Source organism: Gossypium arboreum, chromosome 8, assembly GCF_025698485.1.
Source record: "Gossypium arboreum isolate Shixiya-1 chromosome 8, ASM2569848v2, whole genome shotgun sequence".
NCBI classification, from domain to species: Eukaryota; Viridiplantae; Streptophyta; class Magnoliopsida; order Malvales; family Malvaceae; genus Gossypium; species Gossypium arboreum.
Genome location: NC_069077.1, coordinates 140,583,023 through 140,602,716, shown reverse-complemented (window position 1 = coordinate 140,602,716; position 19,694 = coordinate 140,583,023). Strand labels below are relative to the sequence as shown.

Genomic DNA, 19,694 nt, shown 5'->3' with positions numbered 1-19,694 from the left:
TTTATCTGCTCTCATAGCACTTTTTTTAATATTATTTTTGCAAGTGATTTTAGAGAGTTTTTGTCACCATCATCTCCAATTTGGTGAATGTTTGGTTCTTTTTTTATTTTTGTCGATTTTTGCTCGTCATTTTGAACCATTCGGGATTGATTTTTTTATTGGCATTAAGTACTTGTGATCACTTTAGAATATAGTACTTGAGTTGTAATAGAGTCAATTGTCAACGTGCCATAATGTTCTATTGTTTGTGAGAGTGAAGCTTTTGTTGTGTTGATGGAGATTGTATTAAGTTTGTTTACTGTTTATTTTTATTTTTAAAAATAATTTTCCTAATCAAACTATATATAGAAATTGTATTAAATTATTTTATTTGTATGGTGCGTTGGTTAAAATTCTTATCATGCACAATATGTTTATGGGTCGGGTTACTTGCATAGACTTGAAGTCCACTCAAAATTTAGAAGGATTGAGTAAAAAAATTAGGTTTGTTTAAAATATTGGTCGGGCTTAAACATTCAAGACCGGAGCTTGGATATATATATACATATATAAAACCAACAAGAAGTAAATGTGTTATACCAATTTTTACATGATTAATCTTTTTAATACCTAATTTAAAAATAAAACAGTTATATAATTTTTTAGAACATAAATAGTTATATAAGTTGATACAAAAATAAAATAAAAATTATGAAAGAATTTTTTAAAATAATTTATTTTTAAATTAAATGAATTTAAAGTTTTATCAAATAAATCTAAGTACATATTTTTAAACAATTTTATTTTTAAAAATAAATTTAAAGTAAATTAAATGAATTTTCAATAATTAATTATATTTTTAAAGCTATTATAATTTAAATAATTTAAAGTCTCTTAAATAAATCAAATAAATATTTTAGAAATCTATCGTTGAGGACTTGAAATTTTTAAGCTAATGTAAGTTAAATGAATTCTAAAATATAAAATATAAAATGAGTATTAAAATTATTATTATACCGACTAAAAAACGTCATAATTAATTGATTAGTCGGTGGCTAAAAAATAATCTCGAATGGTTGAATTGTAATTTTTTAATTAGGTGATTAAAAAATACATACCCATAATTCAATAGTAATACAGTAATTACCTAATTTAAAAACAAAAGAAAATTTTCAAAACTGAAATAAATAAAATAAAGATAAAGATAAATTTTTGAGCAGTTATCCAAGCCCAAATAAAACATGAATATTAGGGTTTCCTTTTTCTTCTATAAATTAGTGCTTGTTTCTAAGGTTTATATCTCTTCTTGTGGCTGGCTCGGTGGCTAGAACAAGTTACTCCTTTTTCTTTTTCTTTTTTTGATAATTTTTTTATTTAAACTCAATTAAAGAAAAGAAAAACAAATTTCTGGAGATTGATCGCAGCTTTCCTCTTAGGGTTTATCGGTGACAAGGTAGATGCATTTTTCTTTTATTTTTTGTTTTTTAAAAATGGAGGAAAAAGAAAAGAGGATGATGAAAACAATCAGACGGATTCCCATTGATTTTTTTTCTATGAGAACATTATCAGCTACTTCTGGCTCTTAGATTTTTTTTTCGTCGTTTTATTTTATTTTTATATCTTATATTGAGAAAAAAATATTTTCTACTCTTATGGTGGTTTAAAGTTTAAACCACTATCTGATTGTTTCCACCAAGATTTCAGAGGGTTTTTTTTTCAGTTAATTTTATCAAATCTGTATTGTTTATAATCGTTTTCTAGATTTTTAAAATTAAGTACTTGGGTTTTAATGAATTCGTTGGTTTACTAATTTTTAATAAAAATTTTAAGCTTATTTTTGTGTTCTTCGTATAATTTTATAATTTTAGTAGTCTATTTTTTAAAATTTTAAAAATTTAATTAAAATTTTACTATATTACTAGAGTAAATTATTATTAATTTAAAATTTTATAAATTCCAAAACAACAATGGAAAATTTTCTATTTTGGAAGGATTTGGCTTCGCCTGGCTAGAATAGAAGATCCATTGAGTTACGTAGAAGGAATCTATGTTATGAAGTGCATCAGTTTTCAATGACGAGAGTTTTGGCGGTGCCTTTAAACTGGAGTCAAAACGTTGCCGTTTCTTCTGTGAAAGATCATTCATTAAGCTTTCGTTCAGTGGTTTTTTATTTCGTATGTTAATTTACCAATTTCCTTTTTTCTTTTTTGATATAAAGATCTGATTATTTTGCTGGTGGGTTTTTGAATTGCTGATAGTAAGTTTTAATTTTTAACACAAAATTATCAGTTTTTAACATTGAATTATTGCGAATTTAATAATTTAGATTAAATCGGTAACACCACTTGTATTCTTTAATACAATATTTCGTATTGGATCTAGCTTTTAAAATTTTATACACTAATGTAAATTCATTAATTTACATTTAGCATTCCACGTATGAAGCTAGTAATGTATTATTGAAAATTACGTCAAAAAAAAATACTATGTGAAAAGCTAGTTACGTAGAAAGAAGATCGGTATTTGTAGCAAGTCTGTAATCCAAATTTTTTTATTTTTCTTTTTTGAGAAATCAACATGCATATAATAATAATAATAATAAAGAAACCACCACTTGAAATAAATAAATAAAAAACCTAAAACCCATCCTCCCTGAGAAGAAAAACGGTAAAAAGAAAAACATAGACATCATAAAATGACTTACGAATTCTTAGAAAACCCTACACCGCTTGCCTGCAACCCACCCCCCCAACCCAACCCCGCCTTGGATTATTCATTTATATCCCCTTGAAGATGGTCCCATGGTACTGTAAAATCTATAATAAAATTCTAAAGCCAGTAAAAAACCACCAAGCATTCATTATATTTTACAAGACCACAAACACATCCCCAAGGGGATTCATAGAAAATGTTAGCAACCGTTTGATAAAAAGTTCTTCACTGTTTCGGGTATCCTGAACCATCTTCTGAAAGAAGGCCGTTCGAGTGAGGAATTGGATTGGCTTCTTTGATCAAATCACCATTTGTTGTTGCTATATCTTTCTTTTCATCTCCAGGCTTTTCTTCCCATACCTGCAATTTTGAGAATCGATGCGCGCAAAACGGATTAGTTTTATGGATGAACAAACATTAATTTATCAGTTATAATTTGTAAGAATATTCATATCTTGCCTGCTTTTGCAACTGATGTTTAGCCTTTTTCTCCTGAATTGCTTTCTGGCGAATCTCGTAAAATTCGAAATCGTCTAAAATGCAAGTTTTGCTGGAATGGTCCTTGAAGATTTTGAGCAACTTAAGGCCTTGATCAAGCTTGATCTGCGCAAACCAACCAGAGATTACCCTCGGAATACGCAGTAAGTAGAAAGATAGGGGAAAACTCTACTTAAGAAACGAAGAATACCTCTTGCGTATCCCTGCTATTTGTGACGGGCTTATTCTCATTGTTCTCTAAGGTAATGTGCTTCAAGGAATTATTAGGTACATCCTTAATAATGAGCCATCTTACTGGGAAACAGCCAGTCCATTTGTCTTGTTGCCAGAACTCCACATTCTTTTGAAAATCAACTGCCCCTACCATCTCGGCAATGCCGACAAATTGCCCACTTGTATTGACCTATAAGAAGAAGAACAAATTAAGCAGAGCAAAAACTAAGAATTAATTTACCCAATAGACAAGATGCAATAAGAGACCAACCGAGAAGAAGAGAAATATAGGGCAGTGACCAGATTTCTGCTGAGCTTCCTGGTAAGCTGCATCAAGCTTTTTGTTACCATTTGGTGTGCTCGCCCAAACATTGTACTTAATGCTTTTATGAACATCATCCTCGCTGTATGATTTAATAACAAAGAACTTGGCATCGTCATAATCCACAGGGAATTCTGCTAGGTTATACTGTTCACGGTCTGGAACAACATATGCCTTTTCCTCATCCTTGGTTCCATCTGAGGGAATATTTTGCCCCTTAGTAGATGCTGTGATAGGTGTTGCACCCTTTTGGCTCTTAGGCCCCTTAGCCCTAGGTCCCCTGTTCAATTCATTAAAACCATCCATGATGTCATTGCCTGAACCAAAATAACCATTGCCCCGTCCCCTTGGTCTATACTTGTTGTCTGCCAACCAACCCCTTTCATTTGTTCGCAAATCATAACCATTAGATCCAAAGCCCATCCCAGATCTGAATGTGGTCCCATACTGACCATATGGTTTGTTTGGGTACATTCTATTGACATAACCATGAGTTGTGCCCATGCCGGACATTGGCCCAGGGTGGTGCAGTCCCTTTAAATTCAAAAGTATGATGATTAGAAGTAAAAATTCAAAAGAATATAACGCCAAGAGAACTAAGAAAATCGCATAACATAAAAATATAAAGGAAATTATTAGAAAAGCCAAATCAAGCATACCATGTAATTAGAATTCGATCTGAAGTTTTGATTCCTTGAAGATGGAAAACCATTTGCTTTTGAAACCAAAGAGTTCATTGCAGGGCTTGAGACAGGCCTGTGCTGCCCATCTGAAAACATAGAGCCATCAAGCCATGGGATAGGGGATCGAAACCCATCAAAACCGTATCTTGGATCCTGATATCCACTTCCTGGTGGGGGTCCCCTTCCATACGAATTATTGGTATTAAATGTGCTGGGGTATGATGGTTTTATTGCGCCTGGACCATTATTCCCCTTCACACTGCCACCATTGGCAACTCCATTGGAATTTGAGTTGGGTGTTTCAACAGGTAAGGGCTTCTGATCGGCAGCAGCAGAGGTCAGAAGCTCACCATGGGATGGAGCCGCAGGGTTTGGCGTGAATGGACCACTGTTTAGAGTCATCGGCTGGAAGAAGGGAGGATACTGGTAGTGTTGTGGACCATACAATTGACCATCATTCCCCAGAGTCGGAACTGGGGAAGCTGCAGGTGAATACGGTCCATATGGTGCATAGCTGTAACCATGATGATACATAAGAGATCCATTGTCCCCGTAAACCCCCTGAAAACGTAGTACATGGAGGTTCAATAAACTTCATGAAAGATTTAGCAGTTAATAGTAACTTTGAGTACAAGGAGAACGTGAAAAGGACTTACTGAAGTCATGTCAACTCCATCTGGATTTAAATATTGTGAATATTCATCCCACTCGTTACCGGTGCCATCAAAGCCTGCAATATACATTATACATATATGAATCCAATTCTAGCCCTGATTAATTCGGCATAAAAGATGCAGAAACAAAGAAACTGCTCATTTACTACCTCCATAGTAATACGCAGATGGATAACCACTAGGAATATAGCACATAGTCGGATCCATAAAATCCTGTAACAAAGGTGTTGTGGATCTGTCAAACGTCGGAATTTGGGTATTCCCAGTGTTGCCTGAATCAACAGAACCATACTGATAAACAGAAGGCTGCACAGAAAAATAAATCAGGCATTTAGATATCCATTGAAATTCTTGCAACAGACCGAACATAGATCGGCATACTTAGATTGAATCGTCCGCATCAAATACAATAGTTTTATCCATAATTAAAATAGTAGTAAAAGGACATTACCTTCTTAGTAGGCTCAGGAATATCGAAGGGCTTTGCCTGCGAATCTATAGTCAATTTCTGCAACAGCTCTGCTGTTTCTAAAAGGAGTAAAAGAATACAAACCTTGGGCAACTTAAAAAAAAATTCCGAATCTATAACGTTCACAACTCAGAAATCGCCACAAATATTCTTAAAGATTGGAAAGAGCAACAAAGAACAAGTTAAACAACAAATTCAATCAAATCAAATCGAATAACAATATAAAAGATAAGTTACCAGAGACAACCAACCAAAAGAAGATCAAGAACCATATAAATGAAGCAAAACAGAATCTATCTCATAAATTCAAAAGAATATGAATCGTGAAAGCAACAAATTCAAATCGAAAAGTGCAAACAAAGTACAGATCTAAAAGAAACCGAAACAAAAAAAAATTCATAGCCGCAAAAAGAAGCATAAACGAATAATTAAGGATACGATCTGCAGGAGGAGCAACTGTAGGCGCCATTAACAACACTTAAAAATCTCTAAACCCTAATAAATCCCAAAATCTCAGATGTATGGGGGTTTTAGAAGACAAAAGAGAGAGAGAGACGGATAAAAGAGAGAGCAAAAGGGGAACAACACCAGTTACACTCTCAGCCTCAAACCTCAGCCACAGCCGCCGCCGCGTCAGCCGCCAAGAGAGAGAGAAAACAGAGATTTGGGGAATTAGGGAAAAGAGAGCAAAAGAGGAGAGAGTTTTTGAAAATCCAAATCCGGTGATTCAAATAGCACCACGAGGGCTGTCTCGATTTTCGCTTCTTCTCACCTTTTAGTTCACTGTTATTCCACGTGGCGTTATATTACTCGTTTATTTGCATCATCGATTCGCATTCTATTGGTTGGTGATATTATTACGGTGACAGTCGGCGATGATTTTTTTGTTAAGCAAACCGTGTGTCATTGGGGGACAAAATCCTTGTGAAACCCTAAATTAGTAATTACATTGAAAATCCTAATTGGAAAGAAAATCTTATCCAAAAAGCTAAAAAGTATACAAAGAATCAATTACTTTTATTATAAATTAATACATTTATATTCTTTTACATAAATTGAAAATCATATTATTTTATTTTTAATTAATTAATTCCCATCTATTTTCTTGATCCTCAATCTCAAATTGATATATTTTGATAACCAAATTAATTTCACCTCCACTATTTTAATTAATTAAATTTTATCCTTTTAAATTTAAAAAATTACTTTTTTTTCAGTTTTTATTATTATTTGAAATGAACTTTAAAATCATCAAAAGTATTTCATAAGATAAATTTATCTAAATAATAATTCTTCTATTGTTATACAATTATGAGTTCAATGTTTTTCAATTATAAATTATGAAAATTTTGAACATGTTAGGCTTATATGTTACTAGTTTTTATTTGGTTACACCCCAAATAATATTTTTAAAAACCCTAATATATTTTCACTTAATATGACAGTTATTTAATTAATTATTATATTATATATATTGATTACGTTTTTCTCTGATTGCTGACTTATATTTTTTTATCTTAGTCTTTTATGTCTTAGATTTCAAAATTTAAATTTAATTTAATTACTAAAACTGTTAACCCTTTTTATATTAAATTTGTTGATGTGATATTTAAAAAAAAACTTACTTAATAGTTATTGTAATAAACAGTTGCTAACACTGTTAAACTAAAAAAATAGTATTATAATAAATCTGGATATAACAAAATAATTTAAACAACATTAACAATTAAACCTAAATTTAAAAATCAAAAAATAGTACTAAACTCTTAAAAGAAATACATAAACTAAATTCTAAATTTACAAATAGAACAATATCTTAGTCATAACTTATTTCGAAAGACATGCTCTATGAACATTATTTTTCCATTTACAAAATTTAAACTAAAAAAAACAGAAACCATCAAATTTCTTGCCATTACCTATTTATTTAAAAGAAATTTTATTGATTATTCAATTAAGTACAGAATTTTTTTACATATTTTTAATATTTCAGTTATAACATAATGACAAAAAAATCCAGTCCTAAGAATTTAATAACGTCACGTGTTAAAAAGCTAAAAATCAACCCCAAAAAAATCTGTTTTTTCATCATTAAATTAATGTTTTCCATAGGACCAAAAATTAAATACTAATACGGGCCAAAATCCAAGTACACATGAGGCAGGCACAATGGCGAAGGAAAAAAATAAACACTAAAATTACATATAAATTTTAATTTAATATATAATAGGTTTAATACATAATTAGGTACCTAAACTTGATATTTTTTTCTAATATGGTGCCTATTTTATTTTTAATGCAATATGATATCTTTATTTTACAAAACTTATACATTTTGGTAGGTAAAATGTTAACCTTTTAGTGTTCAATTTAAATTTTAGAGTTGATTTGACGAAAATTCATAATTAGCTAATAATAGTAGTAATTTAAATATAAAATTAAACAAATTCACAATTAACACTAAATTTATTTTATTAACAAAATCATGAAAAATTCAAACCTAATAATATTAGTAATTAACTTTTCATCAAATTAATCTTACAACCTATTGTCAAATATTTAAGTACCAAAATATGTAACTATTGTCAAATACATGTACTAAATTGGACAAAAAATAACACGATTAACACATCAAGAAAAAGCATATCTTTAACACAATACGGACACCTACTTATTATATACATAAACAATTATATTTAAATTTCAAGAGTTATTTCTTTAATGTGTTGAAGCTTTTATAGGCTAAAATTGCATAATAACACCTTTTGTTGTGTTCTTAATTAAGATTTTCATTTTAAATGTTTATGGTCTTTAGCTTTTAGTGTTCCTATGTATAATCGAATCAAAATCAAATTATCATTCCATAAACACTACACTGAATACTCAAATAAGGGGCTATAAATAAAAATAATATAAGAAAAGGGATGTTATTACTCTAGTTATAGTTCAAGTAGCGGCATCCTACCGGTTACTGTGAAATCTTTAAAACGGGAAAAGCAATGACATCTCGGATGCTGGCGGAATCCGTCAAGAGCATCACCAACCTGTCGATTCCAAGTCCCTACAAACAACCATGTTCGAAGTTAGGTTTTGTCAGCAACACATGATAATTATATATGAATCCCCCCACTTCTGAAACTCAGAACAACAGTGCAATAGCATATAAATAATACAAATGGATGGACCACATTGCAACCAAAAAGCTCGTGCGGCCTGCATAGGGAGGAGCAGTCCAGTTGGTTCGGTTAAAAAAGATACAAAAACTGACTTAATTGATCAACTTAGGTCTTAACTGACCTAACCAAACTAATTTCAACACCGATCAGTTAAAAAGGTTAAACCAAATTGGGCTGGCTTTGGGGTTTTGGATAAAAAAATTTATATATGCATATTTTAATATTAGAAGCGGGCTATGTAAGTTGGTTTGGTAAAAAAAATTCATAACCGATAACTATGCACTACAAGACCACTTTAACCATCATAACCGAGCCAGCGATTAAGTCAATTTGAACAGATTTTCGCTCACCCCTACCCAGGCATAAGACCCCCTGTAAGCAAGGTCCGCAGAAAATCTCAATTTCTGTAGCCTTCCCTCCATTTACAGAGGGAACCCTGACCAACCGGATGGACCACAGTGCAACCATCTTTTGTAATATATATAAATGCATGCCAGCAACATGGAAAACTTAAGAGCGTGTGCAACAAAATGAATCCAATCCAAAAGTAGAAGTCATAACTCAACCCAGCATGTGAATTGAATAGGTGGAACTGATTATTTTTGACAAACTCAACAACGAAAAAAAAATGCCAATATCTGCAAACAAGAAGACGAGTTTACCATTCCTGAAGCTGGAGGCATTCCATATTCCAAAGCAGTAAGAAAATCATCATCAAGAGTCACTTCATACATGGAGTCCTCATCTATATTCTTTTGCTCTCCTGTGCCATCCGTGACTGAAACAGCTTCTGCTCTCTTCTTGTTATGTTGTCTTACTTGCTCTTCCAGGCGAGCTCTCTGCCGCAGTGGGAAACAAATGACGATATTTTAGATTTCAAGTTAAAACCAAATTGAAAGTCACTGTTCACAAGAACATTAGCAATGATATCTCATAAATTATGCTAAAAGAGACTTTGTAAGACTCTTCAACCATGCTTTTTATCTTCAAAGCCACTAAACGAATAAGCGTCTCAAGAAAGGGAAGTGTACAGGCTGTGCTATATATGAACCCGCGATGCACCAATCAAATCACCTGTTCCAATCCATTCATTGCCTATTTATGTTACTTGTTGGAAGCTATTCACATAGAAATAACAATCTAGTAAATAAGATTCATAAGCGCAAATAGACTTTTCTAATCAATAAAAGTATTTTAAAGTTGCATCGATTTTAAGGGGCCATCTTTATAGATTTGATTTCAAGTTATTGACACACTTGCATAATTTACACTATAAGTAGAAAAGAATAAATCATTACTACTTGCCCCAGACCAACTAAAAACCACTACCATGACTTATGCTGATGGTTTAAATATCCGAATACAAAGAATAAGCATCTCTAGCATATTAAAGAAAATGTAATTCATACCTGGTCCAAAGGATCAGTCAACTCCGAGAATGCATTGGCCAGTTCACGACCACATATGAAGAGTTCAAATCTCTCAGTCAAACCTGCATGCCTATTTTCCAGAGAACTTAGAGTAAGTAATTCTGAAAGTGAAGACAACAATATGCACAAATCCCTACATAAAATTGCACCAGTTCCTTGTAAAACTTCCATACCTCCGGTGAGGTTTGGCAAGAGGAGATATTTCAATGGGATAGTCCAAAACAAATGTAGGCTGCAGGAGCTTCGGTTCAACAAAAATTTCAAAAACCTGAAGGCGAATAAATAAACCAAAGGCTTATTGCAAGTTGAAACTAGCAGTGAAACTTAGGTTGCAAGCTGAAGAAACTTTGGGCATTACTTTATTGTTTTTTTCAAGCTTAGGGTGAAACAGGAATTGCATTTCCTTGTGTGAAATGTATTCAGTTTTTCAATCGCTAAGAATACTTTCATTCCCAATGTGCAAATAATTTTCTGTTGCAGCATTTTGCAATTAACTCTATAAGGAACTAAAATTCATGGAACATTAATGAAGACTGACCTCATTAAGGAGGTGGCCAAGTGAAGGGCAAGCTTCAATGGAAGACTTGTCCTTACTATCGAGACCAAGCCCAACTGCCTTCAGAACAACATCTTTAGCAACTTTAAGATCATCTTCCAATTCAGTGAAATCAACCCCAGTGACTTCTTTAACAAGATTGTGCATGGTTTCCCTCCGCCATGGCCGCTGCAACTGTATCTCAGTCCCCTGTATAGAAGGCATACATTAGTAGTTTCAATCTATTCCAGACAGATAAATTTTTTTTGAAAAAAAAATGATATTTAGAACTTCCAGAAATGAAATTAACTATTTTTATTAGCCATGAGATGCACTACCTGGTAATCAATGGTGAGCTTTCCATTAACTTCAAGAGCACATTGGGTCACAATTTCCTCGGCCATGTCCATCATACTCTGATAGTCTGAATATGCTTCATACATCTAAAACCATTTAAAAAGATGATGATTATCAGGGTTCAAAAATACAAATTTTAATGCTTAAAATCATCTGAAGCAAATTTGCACTGCCAAGGACACATCAGTGTTTGATATTTTTATAAATACCTCAATGGTAGTAAATTCAGGATTATGACGAGTAGAAATGCCTTCGTTTCTGAATATCCGACCAATCTCATATACTTTTTCAAATCCCCCAACCTGTTATTAGAAGATAAAATATTGTTGGCAGTATAAACTTAAAAGCCAAACAAATATCAGAATCAGACGTTAAAGATGAAAGATAAAAGAAAGGGGGAAAAACAAAAGAATAAATCAGTATTATCAAGGGTGCAAGCCACTCTCTAGGCATTAGAACCCTTGTATTCCCCAAGGCACAAGGCCCAAAAAAATTATTTAACTCAGTGAAGGCACAATATGTCTACATGTTCGTTTTTCTACATCTGTTTGTGTATCTATTATAAGTTAATGTTTTAATTGAAAGAGTGGTCTGGTTTATTCCACAAAAAGATAAAAATTTACATTTTTTTCCACTTCTGTATGATCCTATGCCTAGTGTTGAACAATCAAGTATTGGAATGTAGAGAGTTTGAAGTTATTCCCTTTCCTAAAAATTAGCACAAACTCCTCAGTTTCATCCTAAGATTTAAATACCTTAAGCTGCAAAGCCTTTTTATTATTATTGAGGAATCAGGCCCCCGGGGGGGGGGAGTCACCAAATTTTGCATGGAAAATGGTAACTAAAATGTTTAGGATCTCACCAGCATTCTCTTCAAGTGAAGTTCAGTTGCAATTCTTAGATAAAGATCCCTTCCAAGGGAGTTATGGTATGTCACAAATGGCCGTGCTTCAGCCCCACCAGCTGCTCCCTAGTTGATCAAATTAATTAGTTAAATTCCCCGAAAACAGTATTGCTTTGGCACCACTAAACAAAGTAGATGTAAATATATAATGCATTAAGTACTATAATCATAGATTTTATGTATCGAAAAAAATTAGTAATATATAATTTTCAGAAAAATGCAAAAACTTAAGTGACAACTTTTTTGAGTGTCTTCTGAAATGTTTCCTGTATGAAAATGAAGCAAAATGATTCCATGGAAACTAATCACATAGAAAAAAGAATATCTTCAAAGCCTCTAAGGAGAACTCAGCTCCTCCATAACCCTAAACTTCAACATAACTTTTTAGCTCAATCAGTTGACTTCCTCTCATTGTCCCACCTATCATACTTGCAGCAATATGGTTCCATAACAAGAAAGGCATTGATCTAATGCTGGCTGCTAATTTTAGTGCCCTTGTGCTTCTTGATTTGCATTTGCCAATTTTTGTAGATCATAGATGGAAGAGAATCTTTGACTGTTTACTGTTTTTCTTGTTTTCTCTATGCATTCCTCAAAGCAGTAAATACAAATTTATTCCAGGAAAACATTTAATATGTTAACAACCGCACAAATTTAGACTGCCAATACTATTTTTTATGAAAACGAAGACGTAAATTATTTCGTTTTTCAAAAACCAAACAAACCAGTCAATTTTTTCCTTTGGAGACTTCTGCAAATTAGTTTTACATATTGCTCTAAAGAACAGAGAAGAATTTAACCTTTTCCTAAGTAGGCTTTTGACATTAAAGATAGAAATTTTAAAAGATAAAGAGCTATGTGAATTCACATCTCCACCTAGAAGAACTCACATTTCTTTTGCCTAGTAGTGTTCAACAAGAAAAAGCTTGAAGAAGTCAGATGAAAGATGATTCAGTCAAGAATCAGCAAAATATGTACCACCAACACCTAGGAAAACTATGAATTTTATTCACAAACCTGCAGAACTGGAGTTTCAACTTCAACAAAACCTCGAGATTCTACTGTCTTTCGTATCTCCCTCATGATCTACTATAAGAAAGGTTATTAAGAATACAATTTCAATGTGTCAAAGCTCAAATCACATAGGCACCAGAAAAACAAGACCTACACACACATGAACATACATACATGTCAAGCAATCCATAACTTAAACCATTTAATCAAGTTCATACAGCTCTAAATAGACAACCAGATGGCTCAAATATTTTTCAAGTCAATAACCATTATTAATGAGGAAAAAGAATCGTCACAAAAAAAGTCAGGAAGTAAATGCTTTCCTCCAAACAAGAATTAGTATTTTACTAAAGAAACAAGCTTGCTCAAGAATAGAAAAAATCAGACAATAACAATAATTATACAAATGGTAAAATCAGAAAGCTAGGCTACAGTAGAAAATTGGAGAAAAGGTTTAGGTTTGGATCAACATCCATCTATGACACTTACTATTCATTTGTTACAAAAATTCGAGAAATGTTAGTGCACATTCAAAAAGCAAGGGTCTCGGTATAAATACCTGGTCCACCATTTATTGCTCAACAAATCAGGCTATTAACAAAATATTACCACCCACTAAATTTTTTGACAAATTTCTGCTAAAACCAATGACTATATGATTTTCACCATGACTAAGACAAAATTCTGCATGGTTTACCTAAAGCAAGAAAGGTAGAATATTTGAAGGAAAATGAAAAATGCACAGCATAATAATTCCTTCTACATAAGAATATAAACTGATATAATGAGAGAGACCAACCATGTAAACCAACTTATATGTAGTTTTATTGAAGATGGAATACACTATACCCTAAAAGAACAAGCAATTCTTCCTTGGTTCAATGAGCAACCAGATGGTGATTAGAGTGTAAAAGTGACTCTATACAGTAGAGGCACAATAACAAAATGATTAAAATGTCACAAAAACAACCTGATAGCAAGAAAAACAAAAGGTAATTTCAATATCATTCCAAATGTGGAAATACATCACCTTTGCTCGTTTCCGGAATATGTCAGCTACTTCAGGATTTGCAATCATGTCAACATACCTAAACATGGGAGGAGGAGGAAATAATGGTCAAAGGGGTGAAACATTCCATCAATATCAAAACAAACACCAAGAATAAAACATATAAAGAACAAACAAATCCCAATGGGTTATATTCACTTAAGTAAGAGTTATGATTTAAAAAAGCCTCCTTGATGCAATTACTAATAGCTAAATTAAGGATATTAGTAACGCAATGGTATAAAAAAACTACTGATAATTATGCTTAATAAAGACAAGTGAAGGGGGGGGCAAATATCCAGCAAAATAAATAGAGGATCTCAGTAGTTTGACTGAGTGCGTTATAAGATGATTCAACATGAATATCAATAAACATAAAATAGAAGATGAAGTTAACAACAAGTCACCTTTGACGGTATCGCTTATCAATGTCGGTTAAACCATGAAACTTGTCCGGCAGTGGAAGTAGTGATTTAGTAAGGATTGAAAAAGAAACTACCTTAACAGAAAGCTCCCCTGAACAGTGAAGCAGAAAAAACCATACAATAAAATACACTGATAGAGATTAAAATAGAAGCAACAATGAGAGTAAATTCACTGTAAATGAAGTAAGCTCACCTTTCTCAGTCCGCTTGATAGAGCCAGAAGCACCCAATATATCACCAATATCAACAAGTGTCTTTAACTGCTCAAATTGATCATTCAAAAGCCTTTCTTTCTCACAGTATAGCTACAATCATTTGATAGAAATACAATAATCTAACAATGTTAATGAATTATAGCAGAAACACTACAGATTATAACTGAAAAAGGGGGAAAAAAAGAGAAAAAAAAACCTGAATAGTGCCGGAATCATCTCTTAAAGTGAGAAAAGCAAGCTTCCCAAAGGCTCTACGAGCCACAATTCGGCCTGCAATAGAAACATGGTGGCTCTCACTATCCAACTCTTCGCCATTGTTTAGATCCTTGTATATTTCTTGAAGCTCCTTAGCACTGTGACTCCTATCCCACTTATAACCGTACGGCTCCGTCCCTTTGCTCCGCAATTGCTCTACTTTTTTCAGGCGGATCGCACGGACGGCTTCACGGTCCGAAGTGTTAGTGGAAGTGGATGTGGAGGTGGAAGCGCGGCGGTTGCGAGAGGGCAACCTTGTGTTGGTGGCGTTGGCGGCGGCGGCGCCATTGTCTAAGCAGCGGACTAGGCCAGAGGAAGTACCTAATCCAAATAGTTGCCTCAAATTCGAAGGCCTTGCAATGGATGAAGATAACCTCCATACCTTCAAGCCCTCCATCTTCAAATTGCTTTATGCTTTTTGCTGTTATTACCAGTTTACCACTACTACCACTCTTCTTCCTCATTTTATCTGCTAGTCCATCTTCAAACTTTTTCCATTTTTCTTGTTGGTCAAATTTCCCATCAGGTCCCTGAATTTGAATGAAGTTTTAAATTTAATCCCTACACTTAAAAGAATTCAATTTAATCATTCGTGTTCTAAGTCTCACCATTTACAATTGCAACCCGTGCCATGATGAATTTTGTCTGATTCTTTCATATTCTTAGTGCATTGTATTTTGTACTAATTTGATAATACATTGTAATTACTTACATTTATAACAGCTCCATTTATCTATAAAGATTTTATCTGTTGTAAAAAGTGGTTAAAAACATATAAGAGGTACATAAATTATTGTTTTTATGCAAATTTTTATTTTACATTCTTCTACATGATTAATTATAAAGTGTATAAAAATCGTATAAAAGGTACGTGAATTATTGCTTTTATGCAATATTTTATTTTAAATTCTTCCACACGATTAATTATAAAGTTTATAAGTTTATGATGTTCTTAATTAAGTAATAAAATATTTAATTAGAAAATTTAACCATATATTAAATTTATATTTTTAATTCCACTCATTAAAATTATTTTCATTTAATAAAAATTATTAATAGATTTTTTCATGTGAAATTTGAATATTTTGTTAAAATAATATTATAATTAAGATTGTTTTATTTAAAAATATAATTAATATACTTTCTTATATGCAATGTTTATAATTTTACTTAAAATTTATGACAATATGTTATTATAAATAACTAATTTAATGAAAAAAAAAAGAATTTCAGTAACTATAGATATTGTTGTTATAAGTGAAAAAATATTATATAGCATTAAAATAAAACATAAAAATTATTTTACTATAAACTTGGTTATTGTAGTGAAATATTATTATAGAGGTTAGACTATAGTTTAATTGTTGGGTTAAAATATGCTATAAGTTCGTATACTCTTTAAAATTTTAAATTTTAGTCCTTGTACTTTTTATACAAAATCTAGAATTATTTATAACCTCTCCTAGTCTTTATACTTTTATTTTTAAGAATTCAGTCTCTCTAATTTTTAAATTTTTAAATTTAGGTCCAACTGTTAGCATTATTTGTTAAATTTAGGTTCAATGCTACCAAGTGTTTTTTTTTTAAAAAACGTGATACCAAAAAATTTAACAGTGATAACAATTGGACCTGAATTTTAAAATTTTAAAATAAAAGACTAAATTATTAAAATATAAAATATAAAAATTAAATGCCAAATTAAAATTTCAGAAAAATTGAATATACTTCATAAAATTATAAATTGTTTAATTCATTTTTATATAATTAGTTCAAATTTAGAATTTTAATATTATTTATTTTAATTTAATTTAATTAATTTCAATTTATCAGTTTACATATTTCACTTACATTTTAATTAATTTCTCCAAACTTTTTAAATTTATTCAATCTTTAAAAATGTACACAAAATATATGCTTCTTATCAAGCCAAGCTTGAGAGCTATGTTAGGCCATTTTGACCATTTTCCTAATCAGGCCAGGCTGAGTGAGGATCAAACTAAGAAATCTGTCCAAAAAATTGGACCTATAATCTATTTGAGTTTTGAGTATTAAATTTTTTTGAAATTGAGTCGCGGTAAATTATAAATGGGGCAAAGCTAGAAACTTTTATTAATGAGTCAGAATTAAATTATAAAATTTTGGCGGTCAAAATATAATTTAATCATTGGATTAATTTATAATTTTATATTTTTTAGAGAGGTCATGCAACAATTTTACCATTTTGGACAAAGCTAAGGCCTCGGCTAGGATATTTACCTAAGCCCAAAGGTTAACATGATATTTTAAAAGATTTGTACGCCCAAAGTTTAACATGATATTTTAAAAGATTTGTACAAAAATTAGGCTCGGGAATTGGGGTTGGGTAAAATTAGACCTGTTTATGGGGCGGGTCACCCGACCCAAAAGTTAGCCCGAAAAATGAGAGGGTTTGAATAAAATATAGACATGAAAAGTGAGCTTGGGGCAAAAAATAAGGCCCATTTGAAAAATGGGTCAAGCATCGGGTAAGACTTTTTTGGTCTTAAACTCAACTCGGCCTGACTTGAATATGCCAAAAAAGAAAGTTGGATTTTTTTACTGTTTTCTTGCTTTTTTTTAATTTTTTTATTGCTATTTTCTTGTTTTTTTCCCATTATTTTGCTATAATTTCGGTATTATATTGTTGTTATTGTTTGGATATTGTATAACCTTGTTTTATTCTTAATTTTGTTAGTATTTTAAAAGCATTTACTTGTTAAGTTGCACCTATCTTAGTGTTATTTACATATACATATTTTTAATTTATTTTCAATTTGTTGGGAAACATTTATTTTAATATTTTTAGTATTTTTAATTATATATATGTTTAAAAATTATATAAAAATATTAATATAAAAAAATTAATATAGGCAGGTCGAACTCGAGTTTTAGCATTTTTTATCCGGATCAGACTTGGGTAAAATTTTAAGCCCATTTTTCAAGTTGGGCCGGACCCAACAACCAGGCCTAAAATTTAAGTTGGCCCGGCCCATGAACACCTTTAAGTAAAACAACTCGAGCTCCAATATTCTAAACTTAACTAGACCATTTTCAAACTTTTGCTATTTGTTTATATTTTATATGCATATTATATAGTTTGTATTATATTATAAATTAAATATTTTATCGAAGCAAACATTACAATTTTACAACTATTGAAGGAAATAGGGGTGAAGCTAGCAATTTTGTTTAGGGGAGTCGAGATAATATTATAAAATTTGGGGGGTCAAAGTTAAACATTTTGCATTAAAAATACTTAAATTAAATTATTAAAATTTCAAAAGGACTAAAATTATAATTTTTCTATTTAATCAAATGTTAAAAATGACTAAATTAAATATTTTAATTTTGAAGAAGGGCTATAAAGTAATTTTTCTATTGAGCCAAGAGAGCCATGGCCTTTACCTGCCTCCTTCGGCTGCCTCTAGGAGGAAGAGGGGAAGGGCCCTTACCTGCATTAAGTTTTGTTATTAGACCAATAAATTATAAGCATATTTTATAATAGATAATAGATAAATACCCGAATAAATTTAATCCCATAACCCAAAGTTGGTTAATCAAAAAAATTAATCGAATCAAAATCAGTTTGATTTGACTAGTTTTTTTTACTTAAATTGGTGTCGAGATAAAATTTAAAAATTTGTATTTAAAACAACTGGAAATTTAACTTCCAAATGGGTAAAAATGCAAATTTTCCAATTACTTTTGAAATACTAATAATACAAGTACTAGATTAACAATTATACCTTTTTTGCAATTACTTTTGAAAGTCACCTAATTATCACTTTAGACTATGAAAGGGTTTAATTGAAATATTCTACACTTCATTGTTTTGATACCGAAATTGCTAAGAAAATATGAGACAAACTTTTTAGGTCAAAAGTTCCACTTTTTAATCTTTTTTTTGCCATTCTTAATATATCACTAAATTAAGTCAAGCAAAGGGCAAGATACAATAAGGTCTTCTATTATACCTTTAATTAAAAAAAAAATCACATTCACCTAACTCAATTGACTTCAAAAGATTTTTATATTCCAATTGCACCCAAAAATATAATAATAAGAAATTAGGTTAGGTTTTTCAGATTGAAAACCATTTTGATTAACATAAAAATATTTTACTTTAAATAAATGAGATAATGATTTTTTTTGTGTAATATTAGAGGTAGAATATGGGGTAATATGGTTTGAACTCATGTCAAGTGGGTGTATGACAAGAGTCAGGGGTGAAGCTAAAAAAGTTTTGAGGGGGGACCGAAATTAAATTGTATATTTTTACGATAGTAAAAATGTAATTTTACCATTTTAATAGTCTATATCTTTATAATTTTTAAAAGATTAAATTAATTTAAACCTACCTATACACGCCAATTTGTTTGTAGGAATTCGAACACAGCACAGCCGATTTGTCTTCCCAATTGTACGTCAAACAACTCCAACTCAACGTGCACTTTTTGAATTGAAGATGAATTAACTTTAAGGAACGAATTTGTACTATCTTATATTGAGAGATTTTTTGAGTGGGTTCGAATCTCACAATTGTTTTGTTGGAGTAATTTTTGGGCTAAAGTTAAAAAGAGTTTAGTTAATCATGGAAAGAATCATGCTTGAAAATAAATGATGGAAAGTAAAAAGAACATTGGAAGGTAATTAAACTAAAAGTTGAAAGTAAAAGAAAAAGAATTGAAAATGGCAGAATGAAAAATGACGTAGGTAATGAAAAGGAAAAAAAAAATGGAATTTATTAAAGCCTAAAGTCAAAGTGTG

At 31.3% G+C, this 19,694-nt stretch overlaps 2 protein-coding genes, 1 long non-coding RNA gene and 1 other non-coding gene across 4 annotated transcripts; 2 read left to right on the top strand and 2 right to left on the bottom strand.

Moving 5' to 3' along the window:
* Window positions 1–1,170: 1,170 nt before the first annotated feature.
* Window positions 1,171–3,029, top strand: LOC108465549 (uncharacterized). The gene is made up of 2 exons (XR_001868436.2): window positions 1,171–1,432; window positions 1,971–3,029. It is a non-coding gene; the product is annotated as an uncharacterized LOC108465549 (long non-coding RNA).
* LOC128279869 (small nucleolar RNA R12) lies at window positions 1,485–1,563 on the top strand. Its single transcript, XR_008270061.1, has one exon. It is a non-coding gene; the product is annotated as a small nucleolar RNA R12 (small nucleolar RNA).
* Window positions 2,502–6,328, bottom strand: LOC108465548 (YTH domain-containing protein ECT4). The gene is made up of 9 exons (XM_017765898.2): window positions 5,989–6,328; window positions 5,533–5,609; window positions 5,231–5,387; window positions 5,064–5,137; window positions 4,384–4,968; window positions 3,674–4,258; window positions 3,380–3,592; window positions 3,151–3,294; window positions 2,502–3,051 (listed from the first exon to the last, which is right to left on the bottom strand). Exons 1-9 carry the CDS (start codon window positions 6,017–6,019, stop codon window positions 2,917–2,919), a joined length of 2,001 nt encoding a protein of 666 aa, XP_017621387.1. The 5' UTR covers window positions 6,020–6,328; the 3' UTR covers window positions 2,502–2,916.
* Window positions 6,329–8,313: 1,985 nt separating this feature from the next.
* Window positions 8,314–15,433, bottom strand: LOC108465545 (lysine--tRNA ligase, chloroplastic/mitochondrial). Its single transcript, XM_017765895.2, has 13 exons — window positions 14,851–15,433; window positions 14,633–14,744; window positions 14,422–14,530; window positions 13,997–14,054; window positions 12,970–13,038; window positions 11,911–12,018; window positions 11,258–11,350; window positions 11,030–11,134; window positions 10,695–10,901; window positions 10,330–10,424; window positions 10,136–10,226; window positions 9,389–9,565; window positions 8,314–8,611 (listed from the first exon to the last, which is right to left on the bottom strand). The coding sequence occupies exons 1-13, from the start codon at window positions 15,304–15,306 to the stop codon at window positions 8,519–8,521; spliced, it is 1,773 nt and encodes a 590-aa protein (XP_017621384.1). The 5' UTR covers window positions 15,307–15,433; the 3' UTR covers window positions 8,314–8,518.
* Window positions 15,434–19,694: the final 4,261 nt, after the last annotated feature.

Excerpts from the sequence above, each read along its gene's own strand:
- LOC108465548 (XM_017765898.2), bottom strand. The coding sequence starts at position 6,019 with ATGGCGCCTACAGTTGCTCCTCCTGCAGATC. Across the intron at positions 5,610-5,988 it reads AGTTGCTCCTCCTGCAGATC|AAACAGCAGAGCTGTTGCAG; the intron begins GTATCCTTAATT and ends TACTCCTTTTAG. Across the intron at positions 3,295-3,379 it reads ATAGCAGGGATACGCAAGAG|ATCAAGCTTGATCAAGGCCT; the intron begins GTATTCTTCGTT and ends TGGTTTGCGCAG.
- LOC108465545 (XM_017765895.2), bottom strand. The coding sequence starts at position 15,306 with ATGGAGGGCTTGAAGGTATGGAGGTTATCTTCATCCATTGCAAGGCCT. Across the intron at positions 11,351-11,910 it reads TTCACTTGAAGAGAATGCTG|GTTGGGGGATTTGAAAAAGT; the intron begins GTGAGATCCTAA and ends TTCTAATAACAG. Across the intron at positions 10,425-10,694 it reads TTGGCCACCTCCTTAATGAG|GTTTTTGAAATTTTTGTTGA; the intron begins GTCAGTCTTCAT and ends ATTCGCCTTCAG.